The 21,183-nt window shown below is 36.1% G+C and overlaps 1 protein-coding gene across 1 annotated transcript in view; it reads left to right on the top strand.

Annotated features, from left to right (window-relative positions):
* Ino80 (chromatin-remodeling ATPase INO80) overlaps positions 1 to 21,183 on the top strand; it is a 380,523-nt gene that overhangs the window by 96,988 nt on the left and 262,352 nt on the right. The window contains exon 14 of the mRNA XM_067758294.1: positions 11,387 to 11,717. Within this exon, the coding sequence (XP_067614395.1) occupies positions 11,387 to 11,717 (331 nt within the window). The remainder of the gene's footprint in view (positions 1 to 11,386; positions 11,718 to 21,183) is intronic.

The raw sequence follows: 21,183 nt of genomic DNA on the forward strand, positions 1-21,183 counted from the left end.
TTTTATGGGCAGGTCCCTTTTTCGCTCTTATTTGGAATCCAAATCTATAAATAAAGTTTTAGTTGTAAAGATGGGGATTCGTGCTATTAGCGAGCTTTGGGCATTATTAGTCGTAGTGCTTTTATTTAGCTATATTTTATTAAAATAATTTGTTAAAAATAAACGACAGTTGCTTGCATTCGTCAGATGGCAGCGCAAGCGCATGTAATTTATAGATGTTTGATTGATAGAACAGCTGATTTCTGTTGATATTTGATATGTATATTTGTTGCGCAAGATGTGCACGGGTCCGGCTTGTTAATACATAAAAGGTAAAATAGCGGGGTTTTCACAGCGAAATGAGCAAGCTTTTTCCTCAGAACCCAAGTGCTTGTTGTTCCCAATTAAATAAAGACAAAGATGTAACAGGTGCTTAGCATCCTATGTTATTCTACAAAAACACATAAAATTACATACAGTCCACTAAAATAACAAATAACAAATTATAAAAAAACGACCTGCCCTCCGATACACCAATGCTTAGATCATCATTTTCAAATAATTTTGAAATTTATGTAACCAAGAGCTTGTTATATACTATGCTATTTATACTCAGCGTGCTTTGCACACAGAGTATATTAACGTTGATTGGATAACGGTTGGTTGTACAGGTATAAAGGAATCGGGATAGATATAGACTTCCATATATCAAAATCATCAGTGTCGAAAAAAAAATTTGATTGAGCCATGTCCGTCCGTCCGCCCGTCCGTTAGCACGATAACTTGAGTAAATATTGAGATATCTTCACCAAATTTGGTAGACTGGCTTATCTGGACCAAGAATAGATTGATATTGAAAATGAGTGAAATCGGATGATAACCACGCCCACTTTTTATATATATAAAATTTTGGAAAACACAAAAAACCTGATAATTTAGTAAATAATACAACTAGAATGTTGAAATTTGACGTGTGGACTGATATTGAGACTCTCGATACAAATCTGGAATTTTTTTTTAAAATGGGCGTGGCACCGCCCACTTGTGATAAAATCAATGTTACAAATATTATTAATCATAAATCAAAAACCGTTAAACCTATCATAACAAAATTCGGCGGAGAGGTTGCCTTTACTATAAGGAATCCTTTGAAGAAAAATTAACGAAATCGGTTAAGAACCACGCCCACTCTTATATAAAAGATTTTTAAAAGGGTCGTAGACGAATAAAATAAGCTATATCTTTGCAAAAAAGAGCTTTATATCAATGGTTTTTCATTTCCCAAGTGGATTTATAACAATAAATAGAAAAAACTACAAATTTAAAAAAATGGGCGTGGCACCTCCCCTTTTATGACTAAGCAATTTTCTATGTTACGGGAGCCATAACTCGAAGAAAAATTAACGGATCGTAATAAAATTGGGTATACAAATTTTCCTTATAGCAGGAAATATTTATAGAAAAAATGGACGAGATCGGTTAAATACCACGCCCACTTTTATATAAAAGTTTTTTAAAAGGGTCGTGGACGAATAAAATAAGCTATATCTTAGCGAAAAAGAGCTTTGTGTCAATAGAATTTTACTTTCTAAATTTAATTATAACATTTAATTGGAAAACACTAAAATTTTTGAAAATGGGTGTGGCACCGCCCATTTTATGACTAAGCAATTTTCTATGTTACGGGAGCCATAACTCGAAGAAAAATTAACATATCGTAATGAAATTGTGTAGCAGAAAATATTTCTAGTAAAAATGGACGGGATCGGTTAAAGACCACGGCAAATTAGATATAAAACAAGTTTAAAAGGATCGTAGACTAGAAAAATAAGCTATAACTTAGCAAAAAATAGTTTTGAATCAATGATATTTCACTTATCAAGTTTTACTGGAAGAGGAAATGGGGAGACATTTTGTTTAAACGGGCGGTGCCACGTGTTATGTAGAAAAGTAATTTATCTGAAATGAAATGTACAATTGAAGCTCACGCTGAGTAGGTAATGTTCGGTTACACCCGAACTTAGACACCTTTACTTGTGTAGACTGAATTTGAACGTAAACCCAACTCCTTTGCAATATTACTGCTGCTGTATTCGCCCACTCTATTTCAAACTTTACTTGCTGCTTGTGTCTACTTCCTCAAAACTGTATGTTACCCCCAAGTTTCTTCGTATATCATTGCATTTTGGTTGTTTTTCCCCTTTGCATTCAATGTGTGCGGTCATGGTCACGTGATTTGTTTGCTATGTAAATAAATAGTAGAACTCTACTTCTACTAGTAAAATTGCTCTGAAAACAATTAAATTTGTATCATTTTTAAAATACGTCGACGACTTCACTGGCTGTTCTACTTATGCTTTATGAACAATATTTACTTTCTTTATATCCATTCTTGATTACTTCTGTATGTGTGCGCTACACTTTAGTATTTATTTATTTACTTTTTGATTTGTACTTTACTTTATTTTCATCGTTCATTCATTATTTTTCAAGTTTTTCTTCCACCTGCAGATATCTTTTGTTTGTTCTTTGAAATATACTCCACTTGTTTTAACACTTTTTTCCTCTTTTTCTAGTTTTTGTCTTAATTCTAAGTACATATATGAAAATTTTTCAAGAGAATTTATTATTTTTCTTATATTCCTCTTTTATTTGTAATTCATTCGTTCAAAGGTATCCTAAACTTAAACGCTTTTTTCCGATTTACTTTATTTAACTCATCGGTTTCGCTAAATGATTTTGTGCGTTCAATGGAACACTGACTACACTATATACAAACACACATACATACATAAGTACATCAACTGGCAATGACTTTAAATTTCTGCAACTGACAAAACTTAGTTGGGGTAACCGCCATCAAGAGTATGCCACTGTCCTCCATGTAGTTTCCAGCGACTAAGAAAGAAAAAATATGTTTTAGTAACTTTAGTAGGGTTCTATAAACTACTTACCTTACAACTAGTATGAATCACAAATCAAACAGTTTACAAACTATCTATACTAACCACTGGTGCTTTTAACTAGGGAATAGAAGTTAACTTTCATATATCATTCGAAATATAGGTGTCTCGTATAGCTGTTTACTTAATTTTTATCTAGCGTCATCAGATTAATGCTCTTGCCAAGTTTCGATAGCTTATTAATATAATTTCGAACTTCAAAATTTTCGATATCGAAAAAGTGGGAGTGGCCCATATCTGCAAACCTGTTATTAGTAACACAATTAAGAAATAACCAATTTCGATTTCGAATTTTTGCCTATAGATATCAACTTCCATATATCGTAAGAAATAAACGTGTCTCGAAAAGCTCTTTACTAAATTTTTATCTAACATCATCAGATTAATGCTCTTTCCAAGTTTCGATAGCTTATTAATATAATGTCGAACTTCGAAATTTTCGATATCGAAAAAGTGGGAGTGGCCCATATCTTCAAACCGGTTATTAGTAACACAATTAAGAAATAACTAATTTCGATTTCGAAATTTTGCCTATAGATGACAACTTTCATATATCGTAAGGAATATACAACTCTCAAAAATTTGTTTACTAAATATTTATCTAACATCATTAGATTAATGCTGTTGCCAAGTTTCGATAGCTAATAAATATAATTTCGAACTTCGAAATTTTCGAAATCGAAACAGTAATATTGGCCCATATCTGCAAACCGGATATGAATACGATAATTGAGAAATAACCAAAAGCCGATTATAAAAATACAGTTCAAGCGAAGAACTTCGTGGTCCAACGTCATTTTTGTATATTCTAAAAATTACAGAGTATTAAATAGTCACTGTAAGTGCATTGTTGTTGTTGTTGTTGTTGTGGCGATAAGGACAGTCCTCGAGGGTCCTGGGGAGGATTATAGTTGTTGATGGTCCGTTGCCGATTCCAGATCCAGTATGTTCCGGTTACAAGCAGCATTAATGTACTAGCCGGACCATCTTGGGATCAATTTGGTATGCATTATTAAACAGAGGCACTGCTTGCCACTTGGAAAGAGCATATAGAAACGAACAGCAAAAAAAGCAGTGGAATTTTATTTAAAATTTCGTAGATTCAAATTTTTTTTATTTTCAATATTTCAAGAAAAAACATCTAAGTATGAATCTTGTTACATTAAATATGCAAACCAATCTCAAAATATTTCCGAAAAATTCAAGTATTCGAGAAAATTTCGAACTTTTTATTTTCAATGTTTAAAGAAAAATTGAATTTCTTAACTGAGAATATGCAAACCAATTTCAAAAACGTTTTCGAAAAAATTTAAAAATTTTAAAAAATTTAAAAAAATTTCGAACTTCTTATTTGGAGTTGTCTGATTTTTTTTTAGAATGCGACCTTATAGCCCAATTAATTTTATTCAGGCAAGGTACAAGTTATAGGAATCAAAAATTACGAAAGGTCTTCAAAATTTTTTCAATAAACAAATTTTCACGACATACATATATGGAGGAAAATCAAAACACCATTTGAATAAAAAAATTTCACAAATTAATGTGACTTTTGAGAGACCTATAACCTGTACCTTCTTAGTCAAAAATTAATTGCGCTACATAACTGCATAACTCAAACAAATAAAAAGTTCGAAATTTTTATATAATTTTCTCGATTTCTAGAATTTTTTCGAAAATTTTTTTCAGATTGGTTTGCACACTTTCACTTACGAAATTCATAGAAGTTTTTTCTTAGAATAGCGATAATAAAAACGAATAATTTAATTGCCGAAATTTTGCGAAAAACTGCTTCTGCTATTTTTCTCTTCGCTACTGTATTGCATACGCATTGATATTCATATATTTACTTAAGCATATTTTTGAGCGAATAAAAACTCATTCATAGAATCGCTATTCATTTCATTCTCAATGTTCAGGCACTTTTTAAGCTACAACACGTTTTAAGTGGCCCACAGTTTTGCTTGGTTAGATATGAATGACAATTTCAGAGAACCTTTTACAGAACTCAAATTGGCGGAAAGTATTGTCGTAAAAGCCAAGTCATGGCAATGTTGGAAAATCATGCTAATATGTATGGATTTGTATAAATGTTGTAGTAGGATGGATGGATGAGGACCAAAGAATGTGACTATCGAGTTAATGATAGTGGAACAAAAGGGAAAAACTACATATGGCGATGGCTAGTTGGTTTTCTTTTTGAGTAGCAAATTTTTCATCGGCTATCTTTTCGTGTACTATGATGACAACCTGAGTATCAGTAGACTTGTTGCTGTAGAAGGTGCCAAAAGCCTGCCACCCACCAATCGTACCTCTTTTGTTATCTCGACAACGTTAGGTCTCGAAGGAACCTGTTGTTACTGTTGTCTTAGCGTCGAAAATACCACCTGAAGGCTTAAAGGTGTGATGACAATGTGACGCCCTTTGGTAGGATTTGGTTCGATTGTGGCCGAATACGAATACCATCAAGTACTAAGAACATTTTCTATGGACCACGTGAACTTCAACTATAATTTGGAACATGGTAGAAAAATATCGGTACTAAGCCCCATCAGCAGAAAAGGCGTGGACAAAAGCACGCTGCCACAAAATCTCTAAAATCATGTGAAAATCTTACGGCATTAGACTCCCAAAGTTGCTCATATCTCTAAAGAGAGAAAACTAAGGGCTGACGATGGACATACTAATTGTCAGGCTTCGTCAGTAACAGCAGATGTAGGAGAGATGCAGGAAGCAACGGTTAAACATGCTCGCGAGGTCAGGGCTCCAGCTCCTAGAACACTTGCTAATATTTGCCTAGAATACGGATATATTCTATAAAATAGGTAATGGTCAAACAAATTCTGGTAACACTCTGGATACATTCAGTTTATAGCTTCGCTCGGGTATTCCAGTTTTCTGCTGATTTTGCAAATTTTGAAAATTTTGCAGGTTTTTCTGTTTGCGTACCCGGCTCTCCAACAAAAAAGGAAGAAAAAGAGAGAGTAAAGTGACATTTCATTTTGCTGAGAGCTGCAATTTTCTGTTGGTAAAATTTTTGCCAGCAGCAATTTACAAACAGAAAAACAGCAGATGGAAAAACCGCTGGTTGTAATTTACGCAATAATTCAAGTATTGCAGCCGGAAAATAAAGCATGGAAAAGGTATGTGTTAATGAAAATAATGAGGGCGAACATCTGGATGAATTGGTGACTCTCGCGGAACAAGATGGACAAAATTTACGAGCTTTCTATTTTTTCAACTTTTAAAAATTATTTGTACCGCCAAATAATTTATAAGCTGTTCGCAAATTGTGGTAGTTTTTGGTGGATTTCTGTTCGCGTACTTTTTTACATATTTTTCTCTATGAGAGGAAACAGCTGATAGTTGAGAGGATTTTGGCTGTTTGTAAGTTTCTGTTGGAAAAATACGCGAACAAAGCTTATGTAAGGTCCTTACGGACCGGCCAGTTCAACTTAACCTTAGCACCGTTGTTTATATCGGGAAGTGAGAAAGGGAGTCAAAGAAACTCTGAGCAGGCGAGTTCTTCGTGCGTTTGCTTTTTCCAACTACTTTCAGCGAACCTTACTTGAGTTTTGCTAGCATTAGGATGAGACCCTGGCTGGAATGGATTCGACTAAATCATACTCTGCTAAATTGCTAAGGCCCCATCAAGGTCTTCATTACACCGGTCAACATATCAGTCATTTGTTTGAAAAAATTTTGAAAAGCCACTGGGCGTTGTATACTTCCGGCTTGAGTTAAGGGCCTGGCCTATGCGGCTGTAGTAGTAGTAGTGCTGATCCGCGGGTAACTGGGAAAGCTGAGTGGATGGACAAAGCCTGCTCGAGTTCGTGATTAATTTAGTGCTCTTCACCACTGGGACGGAAATGCTTAGTTTCAACTCACCTTCTTTAAAACTTTATTCAAATCAAATAAAACTTAATAAGTTTAAAAGCACAATAGTTTTTATTTAATTTGTAAAAAGTTTCATTTCATTTGCAAAAAGTTTCATTTGATTTGTAAAAGTTTCTTTTGATTTCAAAGAGCAGAGCTTCATTTTATTTGAAAATAATTTTTTTTTGGTGGTTGATGTCCTCGTCAAAGCAAAATCTGACATCACCGCCATCCAAGAAATGCGTTGGACGAAGCAAGGAAGAAAGAAGATCAAAAATTGTGACATATATTGGAGTGGCCATGCGAATAAGCGCAGTTTCGGCGTCGGATTCGTGGTGGGAGAGAGACTTTGTCGCCAAGTCCTGGCGTTCACGCCTGTGGACGAGCGTCTCGCCGCTATTCGAATAAAAGCAAAATTTTTTAATATATCATTCATCTGCGCCCATGCGCCGACAGAGGAGAAAGACGATGAGGTGAAAGACACTTTTTATGAACAATTAGAACGCACATACGAGCGCTGCCCCCGTCATGATATAAAAGTCGTGCTTGGCGACTTTAACGCCAGGGTGGGCAAAGAAGGTGTTTTTGGCCCTACAGTCGGAAAGTTCAGCCTACACAATGAAACTTCTCCTAACGGACTGAGGCTGATTGACTTTGCCGGTGCTCGAAACATGGTCATATCAAGCACGAGGTTCATGCATAAAAAGATACATCAAGCTATATGGCTGTCTCCTGATCGAAATACTCGCAATCAGATCGATCACGTTGTGATAGACGGACGGCATGCCTCCAGTGTTTTAGATGTGCGAACGATCCGAGGACCTAACATCGATTCGGACCATTATCTCGTTGCAGCCAAAATACGCACCCGCCTCAACGCGGCTAAAAACAAGGAACAAAAAACACAAGGAAAGCTAGACGTCGAAAAGCTTCAATCACAACAGACTGCCAATGATTTCGCAACTCGACTCTCACACCTGCTCTCTGAGGGCACAACTCATCCTGAAGGAATACAGGAGCAGTGGGAGCATATCTCCAAAGCACTTCATACTGCCGCCGAGGAAAAAATTGGTTACCGGCGGCCACGAAAAAACAGCTGGTATGATGAAGAATGCCGCGTTGCAACCGAAAGAAAAGACGCTGCCTACAGGGCTACGTTAAAAGCGAGCGCGACAAGAGGAGTGTGTGAACGCTATCGTGAGTTGAAAAGGGAAGCGAGACGCCTTTTCAGGAAGAAAAAAGCAGAAGCAGAAAGGCGTGAGTGCGAGGAGCTTGAGCTGCTAGCCACCAGGAATAACGCCCGAAAATTCTACCAAAAAATACGGCGACAGACGGAAGGTTTTAAGACCGGGGCAAACTCCTGTAGGAATGAAAACGGCGACCTTGTAACTGATGTCCAGAGAGTGCTTAGATTATGGAGGGAACACTTCTCTGCTCTCCTAAATGGAGGCAGCAATTCACCGCGCAGAGATGAAGAACCCGATCCCGCAATCGATGATGATGGAATATATGTCCCCCCGCCCGATTATGACGAAGTTAGAATAGCAATAACCAGATTGAAAAACAACAAGGCCGTGGGCGCTGATGGATTGCCTGCGGAGCTATTCAAGTTCGGCGGCGAGGAGTTGGTAAGGCGCATGCAGCAGCTTCTTAGCAAAATATGGGCGGACGAAAGCATGCCCGACGGTTGGAATCTAAGTGTTCTTTGCCCAGTCCACAAGAAGGGGGATACTGCAAAATGCACCAACTATCGTGGAATCAGCCTTCTTAATATCGCATATAAGGTCCTTTCAAGTGTATTGTGCGAAAGATTGAAGCCCACCGTGAACCGGCTGATTGGACCTTATCAGTGCGGCTTCAGACCTGGTAAATCTACCATCGACCAGATTTTCACAATGCGCCAAGTCTTGGAAAAAACCCGTGAAAAGAGAATCGACACACATCACCTCTTCGTCGACTTTAAAGCCGCCTTCGACAGCACGAAAAGGAGCTGCCTATATGCCGCTATGTCTGAATTTGGTTTCCCCGCAAAACTTATACGGCTGTGCAAAATGACGTTGAGCAACACCATCAGCTCAGTCAGAATTGGGAAGGACCTCTCCGAGCCGTTCGAAACTAAACGAGGTTTCAGACAGGGTGACCCCCTATCGTGCGATTTCTTTAATTTGATGCTGGAGAAAATTATACTAGCTGCAGAACTTAACCGCACTGGAACAATATACTATAAAAGCGTGCAATTACTGGCATATGCTGATGACATTGATATCATCGGCCTAAACACCAGCGCTGTTAGTTCTGCTTACTCCAAGCTGGAAAAAGAAGCGGTAAAGATGGGTTTGATGGTGAATGAGGACAAAACGAAGTACCTGCTGTCATCGAGCAAAGAGTCAGCGCATATGCGCCTTGGCAACCACGCTACTGTTGGCAGCCATAATTTCGAAATAGTAAAAGACTTCGTTTATTTGGGAACCAGCATCAACATTAGCAACAACATCAGCACTGAAATCCAGCGAAGAATCAATCTTGCCAATAAATGCTACTTTGGACTAGGTAGGCAATTGAAAAGTAAAGTCCTCTCTCGGCGAACGAAAATCATACTCTACAAGTCACTTATCGTACCCGTCCTGCTATATGGGGCAGAAGCATGGACCATGACAGCAGCAGATGAAGCGGCTTTGGGAGTGTTCGAGAGAAAAGTTCTTCGAAAGATTTATGGACCTCTACGCGTTGGCGATGGCGAGTACCGAAGAAGATTTAATGATGAGCTGTACGAGCTATACGCAGACATCAACATAGTCCAGCGAATTAAAACGCAGCGGCTGCGCTGGCTAGGCCATGTTATGCGAATGAAAGATGATGCTCCGGCCAAGAAAGTGTTTCTATCGGAACCCGCCTATGGAAGCAGAGGTAGAGGGCGGCCCCCACTCCGTTGGAAGGACCAGGTGGAAAACGATTTAAACTCCCTTGGTATGACCAATTGGCGCCGGTTGGCGGAGCGAAGGAGCGACTGGCGCGCCTTGTTGGACGGCCATAACCGTTTAGACGGTTAAGCGCCAATTAAGTAAGTAAGTAAGTAATTTTTTTTTGGTTTTAAAATATTTAATTTGACCTAGGCTAGGTTTTTCAGTGCGAGTTTAAACTCCAGTTAAAGTTGACTAGAGTTTAACCCTGCCACAGATGAGCAGCAAATTTGTATGTTATCGAACAAAGTGGCAAGGTTAAGCTCTAGTCAACTTTAACTGGATTTTAAACTCGCACTGAAAAACATAAAAAAAGGGTTTCATATTTAAAAAGTTTCATTTGATTAAAAAAAGTCTCGTTTTATTTGAAAAAAAAAAAAAATAAATAAATATATAAAAATTTAACTTGGTTTGAAAAAAGTTTCATTTGAAGTGAAAAAAGTTTTCTAGTGTTTGAAAAAAGATCATTTGAAAAAGTTTCATTTGATATAAAAAATTTCATTCGACTTGAAAAAAAAAAAAAGATTTAGCAGTTCCCGAAATGGATCTATACAAAGAGCTTTGACAGTTGTCTAAATTTTTTCTTTCTTCTATGCTAATTAAAAATTTTTTTCATTTAAGAAAAAAATTATCATAACAATAATATTGATAAAATAATTATTGTTCGGCCTTGAGCTCGATTCGAATCCGCGATCTTACAAATCAGTAGGCCGATATAACAAAAATTGTAAAAAAATACACTTGAAATATTTTCATTTGGTTTGAAAATAGTTTCATTTAATTTGAAAGTAGTTTCATTTGAAGTGAAAAAAATTTTCTGGCATTTGAAATAAATTCATTTCATATTCGAAAAAAGTTTAATTCGATTTGAAAAAAGTAGCACTTGAAAATAGTTTTAATTGCTTTGAAAACAGCTTCATTTAATTTGAAAGTAGTTTCATTTGAAGTGAAAAAAGATTCATTTGACTTGAAAAAAGTGGCACTGGAAAATAGTCTCAATTGGTTTGAAAAAAGTTTTCTAGTATTTGAAAAAAAAATTCATATTATTTGAAAAAGTTTCATTTGATTTAAAAAAAGTTTAATTGGATTTGAAAAAAGTTGTACTTGGACCTAGTTTTAAATAGTTTGAAAAACATTTAATATAAATTGAAAAAATTTTCATTTGAACCGAAAAAAAGTTTCATTTGAAGAAAAAAAATTTAATTTGATTTGTAAAAAGTTGCACTTGAGAATAATTTTAATTGATTTGAAAATAGTTTCATTTAATTTGACTAAAGTTTTATTTTCAGTGAAAAAAGTTTCATTTGGTTTGAAAAAACTTTCCTAGTATTTGAAAAAGGTCTTATATTATTCAATTGGCCTACTTATCTTTGTGTTTGAAGTAGAGTGTTGAGTTAATCGGAATTAAGTAGCGCCAGAAAAGAGTTGCCAGTATATGCTCTTTACCGCTAGCGCAAAAGAAAAAAAAAATCACTGCATTTCCTAACACAAACAAACTGCCGATATACGTAACAGCTACAAGGCTCTATTTATTTGATTTTTTTGTAAATTTCTGTAACCAATTGAAGTATTCATTAATTTGCAATAAATTTCTTTATTTTTTTGTTTTAGCAATCATTGGCGACATCACAACCAGGTGGCATTACAATACCAGCTACAGCGGGAAGCAGCGGCATAGGCGGCGGCACAGATGATGGTAGCAGCAACTCACCGCAGATGAAACGACCCAAAGTGGAAGCTGCTGTTACAAATGATGATGACTCTATTGATGTGGCTGCTACATCGGGCACCTCAAGTCCAAGTACCAGTGCTGCAACAGCGAGTGGTGCGATTATGGAACCATTTGTACCTGGCGCCACGACAGTTTCGCTTAACGATGATTCCGATAATGAGGCACTGATTGTTGATTGTGAAAGTCCAATGCATGGTAACGAATCGCCAAGTGAGTACAAAATTACATTAAATTTGCTTTATTTGACTTTTTACCTAAATTCCACAAATTTTACAACAATTAACAAAAAAAAAGAAGCAAAATATGTATTGGTATGTTACTATAGAGAGGACAATTGATTTCTATATATATGTATATATTTTTTATACATACTTATATATACAAACATACATACACATAAATTTGTATCTTGTTGCCTGATTTGCACAAGAATGTCATCAGTTTGTACCAAGTTTTTGTTTAACGAATTTTTTTTATTTCATTACTTCTTTTCCTGCTGTACACATTTATTGTACCTGTGCTACAACTACCAAGGAATACGAAAAAATAATCGAAATAAATGTTTAATGTTTGTAAGATTTATGTATTTCAGTTATTAGGTCTGTGGGTTGTCACTGCAACCTGCTACTATATATAACTTTACTTCTTATTGTTGTTGCTTTTTAAGCACTGCAAGGCTCATATACTACATTTGGTATCGAAATAGTACATCAACAACAAACAACTAAATTATGTGTAAGTAAATGCGCCTTCTGTCTAGTGGCAAACGCTGAGGTTGGTCACTTTGCCGTAATCGCATGCGTCTAGGCGACCAGAAGAGAAAAAAAAAAACCTATTCATACACTCAGCAAAAAAATCGTTCTAAAACGAACGAAACAAGTTCAAAATTAGGAACATTTGTTGACAAAAGTCTGTTAAGTACATTTTTTCTTAACTCGTAATCGATGGGCTTGTTTTAAGAACGGTTTTTCCAAGCACACCGTTCGTATTTTGTGATCACTTTGGTATTGATGTGTGAACTTTCTGTGCTCATTTCAAGCACTACTTGGGCTTGATTTAAGATTTTTCGTTCTCACACTTCGAGAACGATTTGTGGTCGATTTAACATTTTTTAGCCTCAATTCAAGAACGGTTTGTGCTTGATCATTGGGGGGAGTGTGGAAGGTAATTTTTTAAAGTAGTACACATTTATTTATTTTTTTTATTAATAAATAATTTTTTCGTCATTAATAAAAAATATTAATAACAAAAAAATTATTATTAAAATTCCAAAAGATTAGAAAAAACACTTAATATGATTTTTTTCATACATTTCTCTCATTGAGAAATTATTCTTATTTGAAGGCGTAATCTGAATACATATATACTTAAAACATTTCATAACAAGTTTGAGAATTACCTGTGCATATGTGAATGGAACTGAATGAAAAATAAAAGTTAAAAAAATAGAACATAAAAAAATTGTTTTAAAAAAAATTCGGAGTTTGACGGTGATCGAACTCGCGCCACACGATCGCAACCGCAACATCATATCCGCTGGGCCACTGCAACTGTTTGTTGGCTTGTGCCAAATGTTGTATTTAGCATTGTAGTACACACGAATTATACCGTTTCTTTTTTCTTGAACTTAATTTAAGAACATTGTTCTTAATTTAAGAACATTGTTCTCATTAATAGAACATTTGTTCATATTTTAATACCAGGCATTCTCTTTTCAAGAAAATTGTTGTCAGTTTAAGAACAAGGTTGTTGTTTTGAGAACAGGTCGTTCGTTTTTCAAGAACAAAAAAGTAAGAACATGAAAAGCTTGAATTGAGTCCGGTGGTGCTGGATTTTAGAACGGCGTTTTTCTCTGAGTGTAGAGCATTCCATGGAGAATCGTAAGCTTTTGCAGATCTCCGATTGGGGCACCTTTTTAATGTTCAATCACAGTATGTTTTAAATGAATCACACCTCAAAGAACCAAGGAAGAAGAATTCAAAATTATTTTCAATGAAAAAAAAAAATAAAAATTAAAAAAAAAAAAAAACAAGTAAGGACCGGATTGTCTTCGCTGTGCGGAAGACTTCATACCTTTCATGAATGGGGCTGAACAATAATCTTATTCCAGTCGTAATATCCAAATAATCGAATGTATAAGATATGAAATAAGTATATAGTGAAGCGAAAAACAAAAAAAAAAAAAAAAAAACAAAAATAGGTAGGTAGTGTGTATTTCAGTTAGTAGGTCGGTATGAGGAAGCAAAGTTTCACATTTTTTGTAGTCTGCTAGAAATAGCTATGACAATGAATCACTTATCTCAACAATATATAATGTATACGTAAGCATTCGTTGAAATTTGAAGCCCGTTGCTGTTAAAATGGGGCAGTAATTACGAAAAGCTTCTTTTCTGAACAATCGGTTCTGGGGGATATATACGACCGATGTCATCCATTTTTTCAGACAATAATATGTGCAATATACATACGGTAAAGTTTGAAGCTTTGAGGAAGATATGATAAAAATCCTCTTTTATGAAAAATCGGTTTTATGGGGGATATATGCTATAGTGGTCCGATCCGGCCGGTTCCGACAAATGTCTAATCGGGCACCTAAATATACCTACTCACCAAATTTTATCAATATATCTCAAAAATTTAGGGACTTTTTGCATACAAACAGACAGACGGACAGACGGACATGGCTAAATCAACTCAGCTCTTCATCCTGATCATTTCGGTATACTTATTGGTGGGTCTATCTATTTTCCTTTAAGGACTAACAATTTTGAGATTCGTGACGAAGTTGATATACCATTTCATTTTCATGTAAGCTATACAAATTAAATCAAATTAGCACCAACCTTAATTTCTTCAACCACAATTCTTTTCAATTCTGCATATTAAATAGCTGAAAAAATTAAGAACGCTCATTTAGGGAAATAGACTAAGCCTGCACCTGGAGTATGTAAATTGCATATCGACTACTGAGTGAAATACCACTCTATCTCTGTCGTCATTTCAAAAACGCCCAATGACAGAATATTTCTCATAAGCACCCCAGATAATGTCAAAATGGATTAAGTTTGAGCTGAGACAGATACAACTGGGGGTGAGGTTTGTTTTTTTTCTTCAAATATTATTAGTTTCGCTGAAATTTTATCTGACCCAACCACAAAAACCGGTAAATTTTTGCTGTAATGCGTACAGATGCGTACGGGTTGTCCCATACCAACCGCGGAATGCTCCTTGCACAAACTTAAAACGATCAGCAAATCACGTTCTTACTCCATATGCCGTTTCGGATTAGTCCGACAAAAATAAGATGTCAAATTTTTTAGCGAGCTCCACGTTGTTCACTGCCGACGGCTGGGGACACCCTGGAAAGTCGTTTCGATATTATAAAAATTATTCTGTGGTGTATTGTATATAACTCAGAATTTCTTCGTTAAACTCTCCATCAATAGATCGTTAAATTTGCCCTACCATGTCGTTCATATACCTTAACTGAGCTGCCTTCTACCACATTAGTGGTCCAAAGGTTAAGCCATGTCCATACATGTCTAATAGTTTTTACATCGGCCCCTACATTTTGCATACTATTTCCTTTTCAGTACAAATTTCCGCATGCTCCGTCGAATTCATGCTGTGCATTGAGCTCGATGTTCATCTAAGGTGTCGAAAGCACTACTCGATATTTCACGCTATCATATGTAGCGCTCGACCACCAAGAAAAGGTAAATTAATACTTGGAACTTTCGTTCTAGCTATGTCTTTCAAAAATCCACTTCTCCATTTTATTTAGCAGGCGCGCATCTGATGACTCCAAGTTTCCCATGAAAGGAGGGGAACGGATGACCTTAAAGGTTCAACTTCATACCAAATTGCGATGCTAGTACTTTAATAGTGCTACTTTTCGGCACTTACTGAATCAAGAAGAATATTGCACCAGTGGTATGTCTAATCTCGCAGTAAGATTCAGAACCTTGTGGTACATTAACTGTTGATTTATTCTGTTAAACCAACAAAGGTATGAATTTCCTTAAGAACAAGACTATTTTTCAAACGGGTTTATTTAGCTTGACTCTGTGTAGCGTTGTTTACGAATTTTGTAATTGAAATTTATGTAGCTATCGGGAAGCTACAAATTTGAAACTTGGAATATAGGCCCGATGACAATGCAACAAGAAGAAGATGAAAAAACTCCGCTAGGTGGCGCATGGATCGGTATATTTCAAAACATCGTATTTTTGGTCTGACTCGGCTCATATTTGGAACAAATATTACATACAGTCCGGTAGAAATGACGTCAAAATACTTTGGAGCACACAAGTTCAAATTTTGTAAGCGACATTTAAGTAAATCAGACTAGAAACTCGAAAATAAAATAATTAAAAAAAGCTTTGTAGTCAAACGGTTTTATTGAAAACAATACTTACATGAAGTAATAATAATACTAAAAGCTAGAAAATAATTAGGTAGGTCCTAAGTACTAGTCATCACACTCCTCATCAATATAGGGCGTTGATCACACAACTAAATAAAAGCGTTGGGCGTGTGAAGTTTCTAAAAATGTGAGGTGTGGTATAACCTGATGTAAGGTTCAGTTGGTCTCGTTTATACATATATGAAAATATCATTTGTGACGATATGAGGCTTGACTATCAAAAGAAATTTTATACCTTGGACCTACCTAATTATTTTCTAGCTTTCAGTATTATTATTAAACAATGTAAGTATTGTTTTCAATAAAACCGTTTAACTTAAACATTTTTAAAATTATTTTATTCTATATAAAATCTGTTCAAATGATTTGAATATTCTTCGGTTTACACTCTTCAAGGTCATCAATGTGAATGACAGTTTCGGAATAACCTATTGGCCCTCATTGGTGCATGTTCACCTAGAGTAGCTTACTTTCTGGTTTCTAGTGTTGTGTAATGGATCCATGTTTCGTCCACGTGAAGGCTTAAAAATATAATGGTAATAATAAATCACAAACAACTTTTCAAAAAAATCCAAAATTCGAGATAAATATACGAAAATTTCAAACCTTTTATTTAGAGTTTTCGGTTTTTTTCAGTATGCAGCTTTTGATCCGAATTAACTTAAGCCCAGCAAAATGTAATTTATAGGTTCCCGAAAATTCATGTTGATTTTTGACAATTTTGTTTTAAAGGGAGTTTTATATTCTTCCATATAAAGAAAAACTGCTTTGATGTTTTTCCTTAATTTATCGAAAGCGAGCCCGAAACATCAAATATGCTAGAGTGGGAGTTGTGGTTCTGGCACAAACAGCGGAAGGGCTCATTAAATTCAAAATTTGTTCTACAATGTTTTAGGTAGAGAGGTTTAAAATGTCTTGAAGGCCGGGAAGGGACACTAAAGTTTACTTCGCTCAACAGAAATGAGCTAGAGGTCGAACCATTTAGTAATTTAATCATAAATACAATTCCAAGCATTTTTATATATCAAAATCATCAGTATCGAAAAAAAATTTGATTGAGCCATGTCCACACGTCCGTCCGTCTGTCCGTTAACACGATAACTTGAGAAAATTTTGAGGTATCTTGATGAAATTTTGTATGTAGGTTCCTGGGCACTCATCTGAGATCGCTATTTAAATGAACGAAAAACCGAAAAAATGGCATAATTCATTACCAAAGATGGATGAAGCGATGAAGCTTGGTAGGTGAGTTGAACTTATGACGCAGAATAGAAAATTAGTAAAATTTTGGACAATGGGCACCGCCCACTTTTAAAAGAATGTAATTTCAAAGTTTTGCAAGCTGTAATTTGGCAGTCGTTGAAGATATCATGATGAAATTTGGCAGGCACGTTGCTCCTATTACTATATGTATGCTTAATAAAAATTAGCAAAATCGGAGAACGATCACGCCCACTTTAAAAAAAATTTTTTTTTTAAGTCAAATTTTAACAAAATATTTAATATCTTTACAGTATATCAGTAAATTATGTCAACATTCGACTCCAGTAATGATATGGTGCAACAAAATACAAAGATAAAAGAAAATTTCAAACTCCGCCCTTTTTCATTTACTTTGTCTAGAATACTTTTAATGCCATAAGTCGAACATAAATTTACCAATCCTTGTAAAATTTGGTAGGGGCATAGACTCGATGACGATAACTTTTTTCTGTGAAAATGGGCGAAATCGGTTGAAGCCACGCCCAGTTTTTATACACAGTCGACCGTCTGTCCTTCGCTCCGCCGTTAACACGATAGCTTGAGCAAATATTGATATATCTTTACTAGACTTAGTTCACGTACTTATCTGAACTCACTTTAACTTGGTATAAAAAATGGCCGAAATCCGACTATGACCACGCCCACTTTTTCGATATCAAAAATTACGAAAAATGACATAATTCTATACCAAATACGAAAAAGGCATGAAACATGGTAATTGGATTGGTTTATTGACGCAAAATATAACTTGAGAAAAAACTTTATAAAATGGGTGTGACACCAACTATATTAAGTAAAAGAAAATGAAAAAGTTCTGCAGGGCGAAATCACAAACCCTTGCAATCTTGGCAGGAATAGCGGTACCCGACAGATGATGTTCTGGGTCACCCTGGTCCACATTTTGCTCGATATATCTAAACCGCCTTCACATAAACAACTAAGGGCCACTCCCTTTTAAAACCCTCATTAATACCTTTCATTTGATACCCATATCGTACAAACGCATTCTAGAGTCACCCCTGGTCCACCTTTATGGCGATATCTCGAAAAGGCGTCCATCTGTAGAACTAAGGCCCACTCCGTTTTAAAATACTCATTAGCACCTTTCATTTGATTCCCATATCGTACAAACACATTCTAGAGTCACCCCTGGTCCACCTTTATGGCGATATCCCGAAATTGCGTCCACCTATAGAACTATGGCCCATTCCCTTTAAAAAATACTCCTTAATACTTTCCATTTGATACCCATGTCATACAAACACATTCCAGGGTTACCTTAGGTTCATTTTCCTACATAAAGATTTTCCCTTATTTTGTCTCCAAAGCTCTCAGCTGAGTATGTAATGTTCGGTTACGCCCGAACTTAGCCTTCCTGACTTGTTTTTATTGGGTTTCATTTAATTGTTGGTGCATACAATTGATTTCTCATTCGCTAAACTTAAATGCATTTACTATACGTGCATACTATGTACTTAGGTATGTGGGCTTCAATCTTTCAAACATTTAATTTTTATATTTTGTTGTTCTTTATGCCACCACCACAAAACTCTATAACAGCCACATTTGTGGCACAATGAGTGTAGGATGCTTATGATATTAAGACAGCAGCAATGTAACGCGCCCAAATCGATTTGGTAACATTGTATTAAATATACGTTTGACAATTAACAGCATATCGAGAAAATTTGCTACAACAATAAATACATAAGCAAAAACCGAAAAAAAAACAATCATGACGATTACATCGAACATATTCGACTTGACAACAGAAGTTGACTGCTTAACTTAGGCATTATGTATTTTCATATATACATACACATTTACATACATATGTGGCACATCCAAATACTTAACTGTTGCTATTTTTATTTCCTTTTCTCTATTAAAAAAAATTCGAAAGTGCAGCTGCTAACGAACTCCACACAATTTGTACAACACCAACATAAATAATAAAATTAAAAATTTGTGTCAACATTTTACTGATAGTGTCAAGTGAAAATCATCATAATCGCATCATCGCACTGAATGTTTTTGTTGCAAATTTGTCTATTTGTCGCATGTTGTACGCGAACATGCCACCTATGACATCTTTATCAAATTTATATCACACGTAACCTGGTTTAGTTTTTGCAAGTTGGGTTGGCTTAACATAAGCAAGTGTTTAATCGAATTTGCATGCCGCTATACACATCCCGCCTGCAGACCTAACGGCCAAAAACATCGCGCTAGCAACGGCAACAAGGCTTAAGGTCTCGGGGCAGCTTGAGTGCAGGCCTTAGGGCCACTACAATATAGCGCCATCTAATATCGGGCAAACGGAATACATGGTCCCGTGCCTGAGCTTCGAAAGAGGTATTTGGACCACAAATGAGCCGAAGGGTTGGTGCCGGGGTGGGTGCAGAAATAACAGAACATACTACACACGTGTTTATGGTTGGTTCCAAATTAATGGAAGGGGTTGGGTCTGCTGTTTACTGTGTCGACCAAGAAATATGAAAATTCTACAGACTACATTTTTCTGGCGAAAATTATAGCAGTGAAGAAAGCAGCAGAAATTCTGGAGGAAGGGTGCTTAAGCTGCAGTCGCATCAATTTATATACTGAAAGTCAGGCTGCGATTAAGGCAATAATTTCACACATTACTTCATCAAAAATTGTTCTGGAATACAAATAAGCTTCACTCAGGCCGGACCGCACATCTATACTATGTTCCCGGTCATAAAGGGATAGAATGTGACGAAAAAAGCGATGAGTTGGCAAAGGAAGGTGCAACACTCCCTGAATCGGCGAAAGATGTCCCAATCCGTTTGGGAGAAATGAAGAGACAGGAATTACATATGATCCATTACAAAAGCACGTGGCTGAAAAATTTCTAAGTTCATGTGCAAATCCTACGATATTAGACTTACAAAATGGCTCATATCTCTGAAGAGAGAAAACTTAACCCTTTCGGACCTGTTGGGACACATAAATCCCAGAAAAAGTTTTCTTATAACTAAAATCCTAATTCTCCATTTAAACTCAATAAAAAACTGTCCCGTCTGTTATATTAAAGTTCAGGACACGGTTCTATGTGTCCCATTAGGTTTATTTGTTGGTACAAATATGCCCCGTTTAGAGCTTTCCGACATTCTCTAACTCTTAGTAATTAAAAAAATGTATTATAAACCTGTTCCTGTCCCAACGGGACCTATACGTCCCGCTCAAAACACCGAATGGGACACATATGTCCCACCCCCTAGACCTCCTTGGAGGGGGTAGAGACTGCACTTCAAAAATTTCTACTTTTAAGGCCTATACTAAAGCTAAAATAATCAATAAACCAGGAATTTTCCTGCTGGTTGCTTTCAGGTTCGAAAGGGTTAAGGCTCTCGATGGGCATACTAACTGCGTATTGCCTTCTGGCGTCATATGCTTATAAGTTGGGCCTCGTCATAATAGCAGGTTCTGTGTTCATGTCCTACGCTCGCCAGGTCAAAGCTCCAGTTGTTAGGGGCTGCAGAGTTGCCAGTTCTGGAGGCAGAAATTCAGCTAGGTCCTTTGAAAACTTCTGGTATTTGCTAAGAGGACGAAGTTATTCTATAACATAAGTCCTGGCACCTAATTGGGGTCTTCCGTTTGGTGGGTAAACAAATTCTAATAACATTATGTTCACATTCAGTCTATGTGAGGTCTTTATTGAGGGGCTAGTTCAATCTAACCTAACCAAGAGCTGCCTCATACCATTCAAACCCAAGGTTAAGTAGCTTCGATCTAAGCTCGGTTACATTTATTTCGATTTCTCCTCTGGTAAATTATTCATAAAATATTTGTGTAAAATATACTGTTTGCCTAATCCAATAAAATATGACAAACTCGTTAGCAACTAAATACCAACTACCATTCCCATCGATTGCAAACCAATCAAAAATGTGCGTACCGTTTTTCATTTATTCTAATGCCGACTTGCTGTTGGTTTACAAGCAGCTTGAACTGCTTGTTTGT

The sequence above is a fragment of the Eurosta solidaginis genome, chromosome 1, assembly GCF_040869045.1.
Source record: "Eurosta solidaginis isolate ZX-2024a chromosome 1, ASM4086904v1, whole genome shotgun sequence".
NCBI lineage: Eukaryota > Metazoa > Arthropoda > Insecta > Diptera > Tephritidae > Eurosta > Eurosta solidaginis.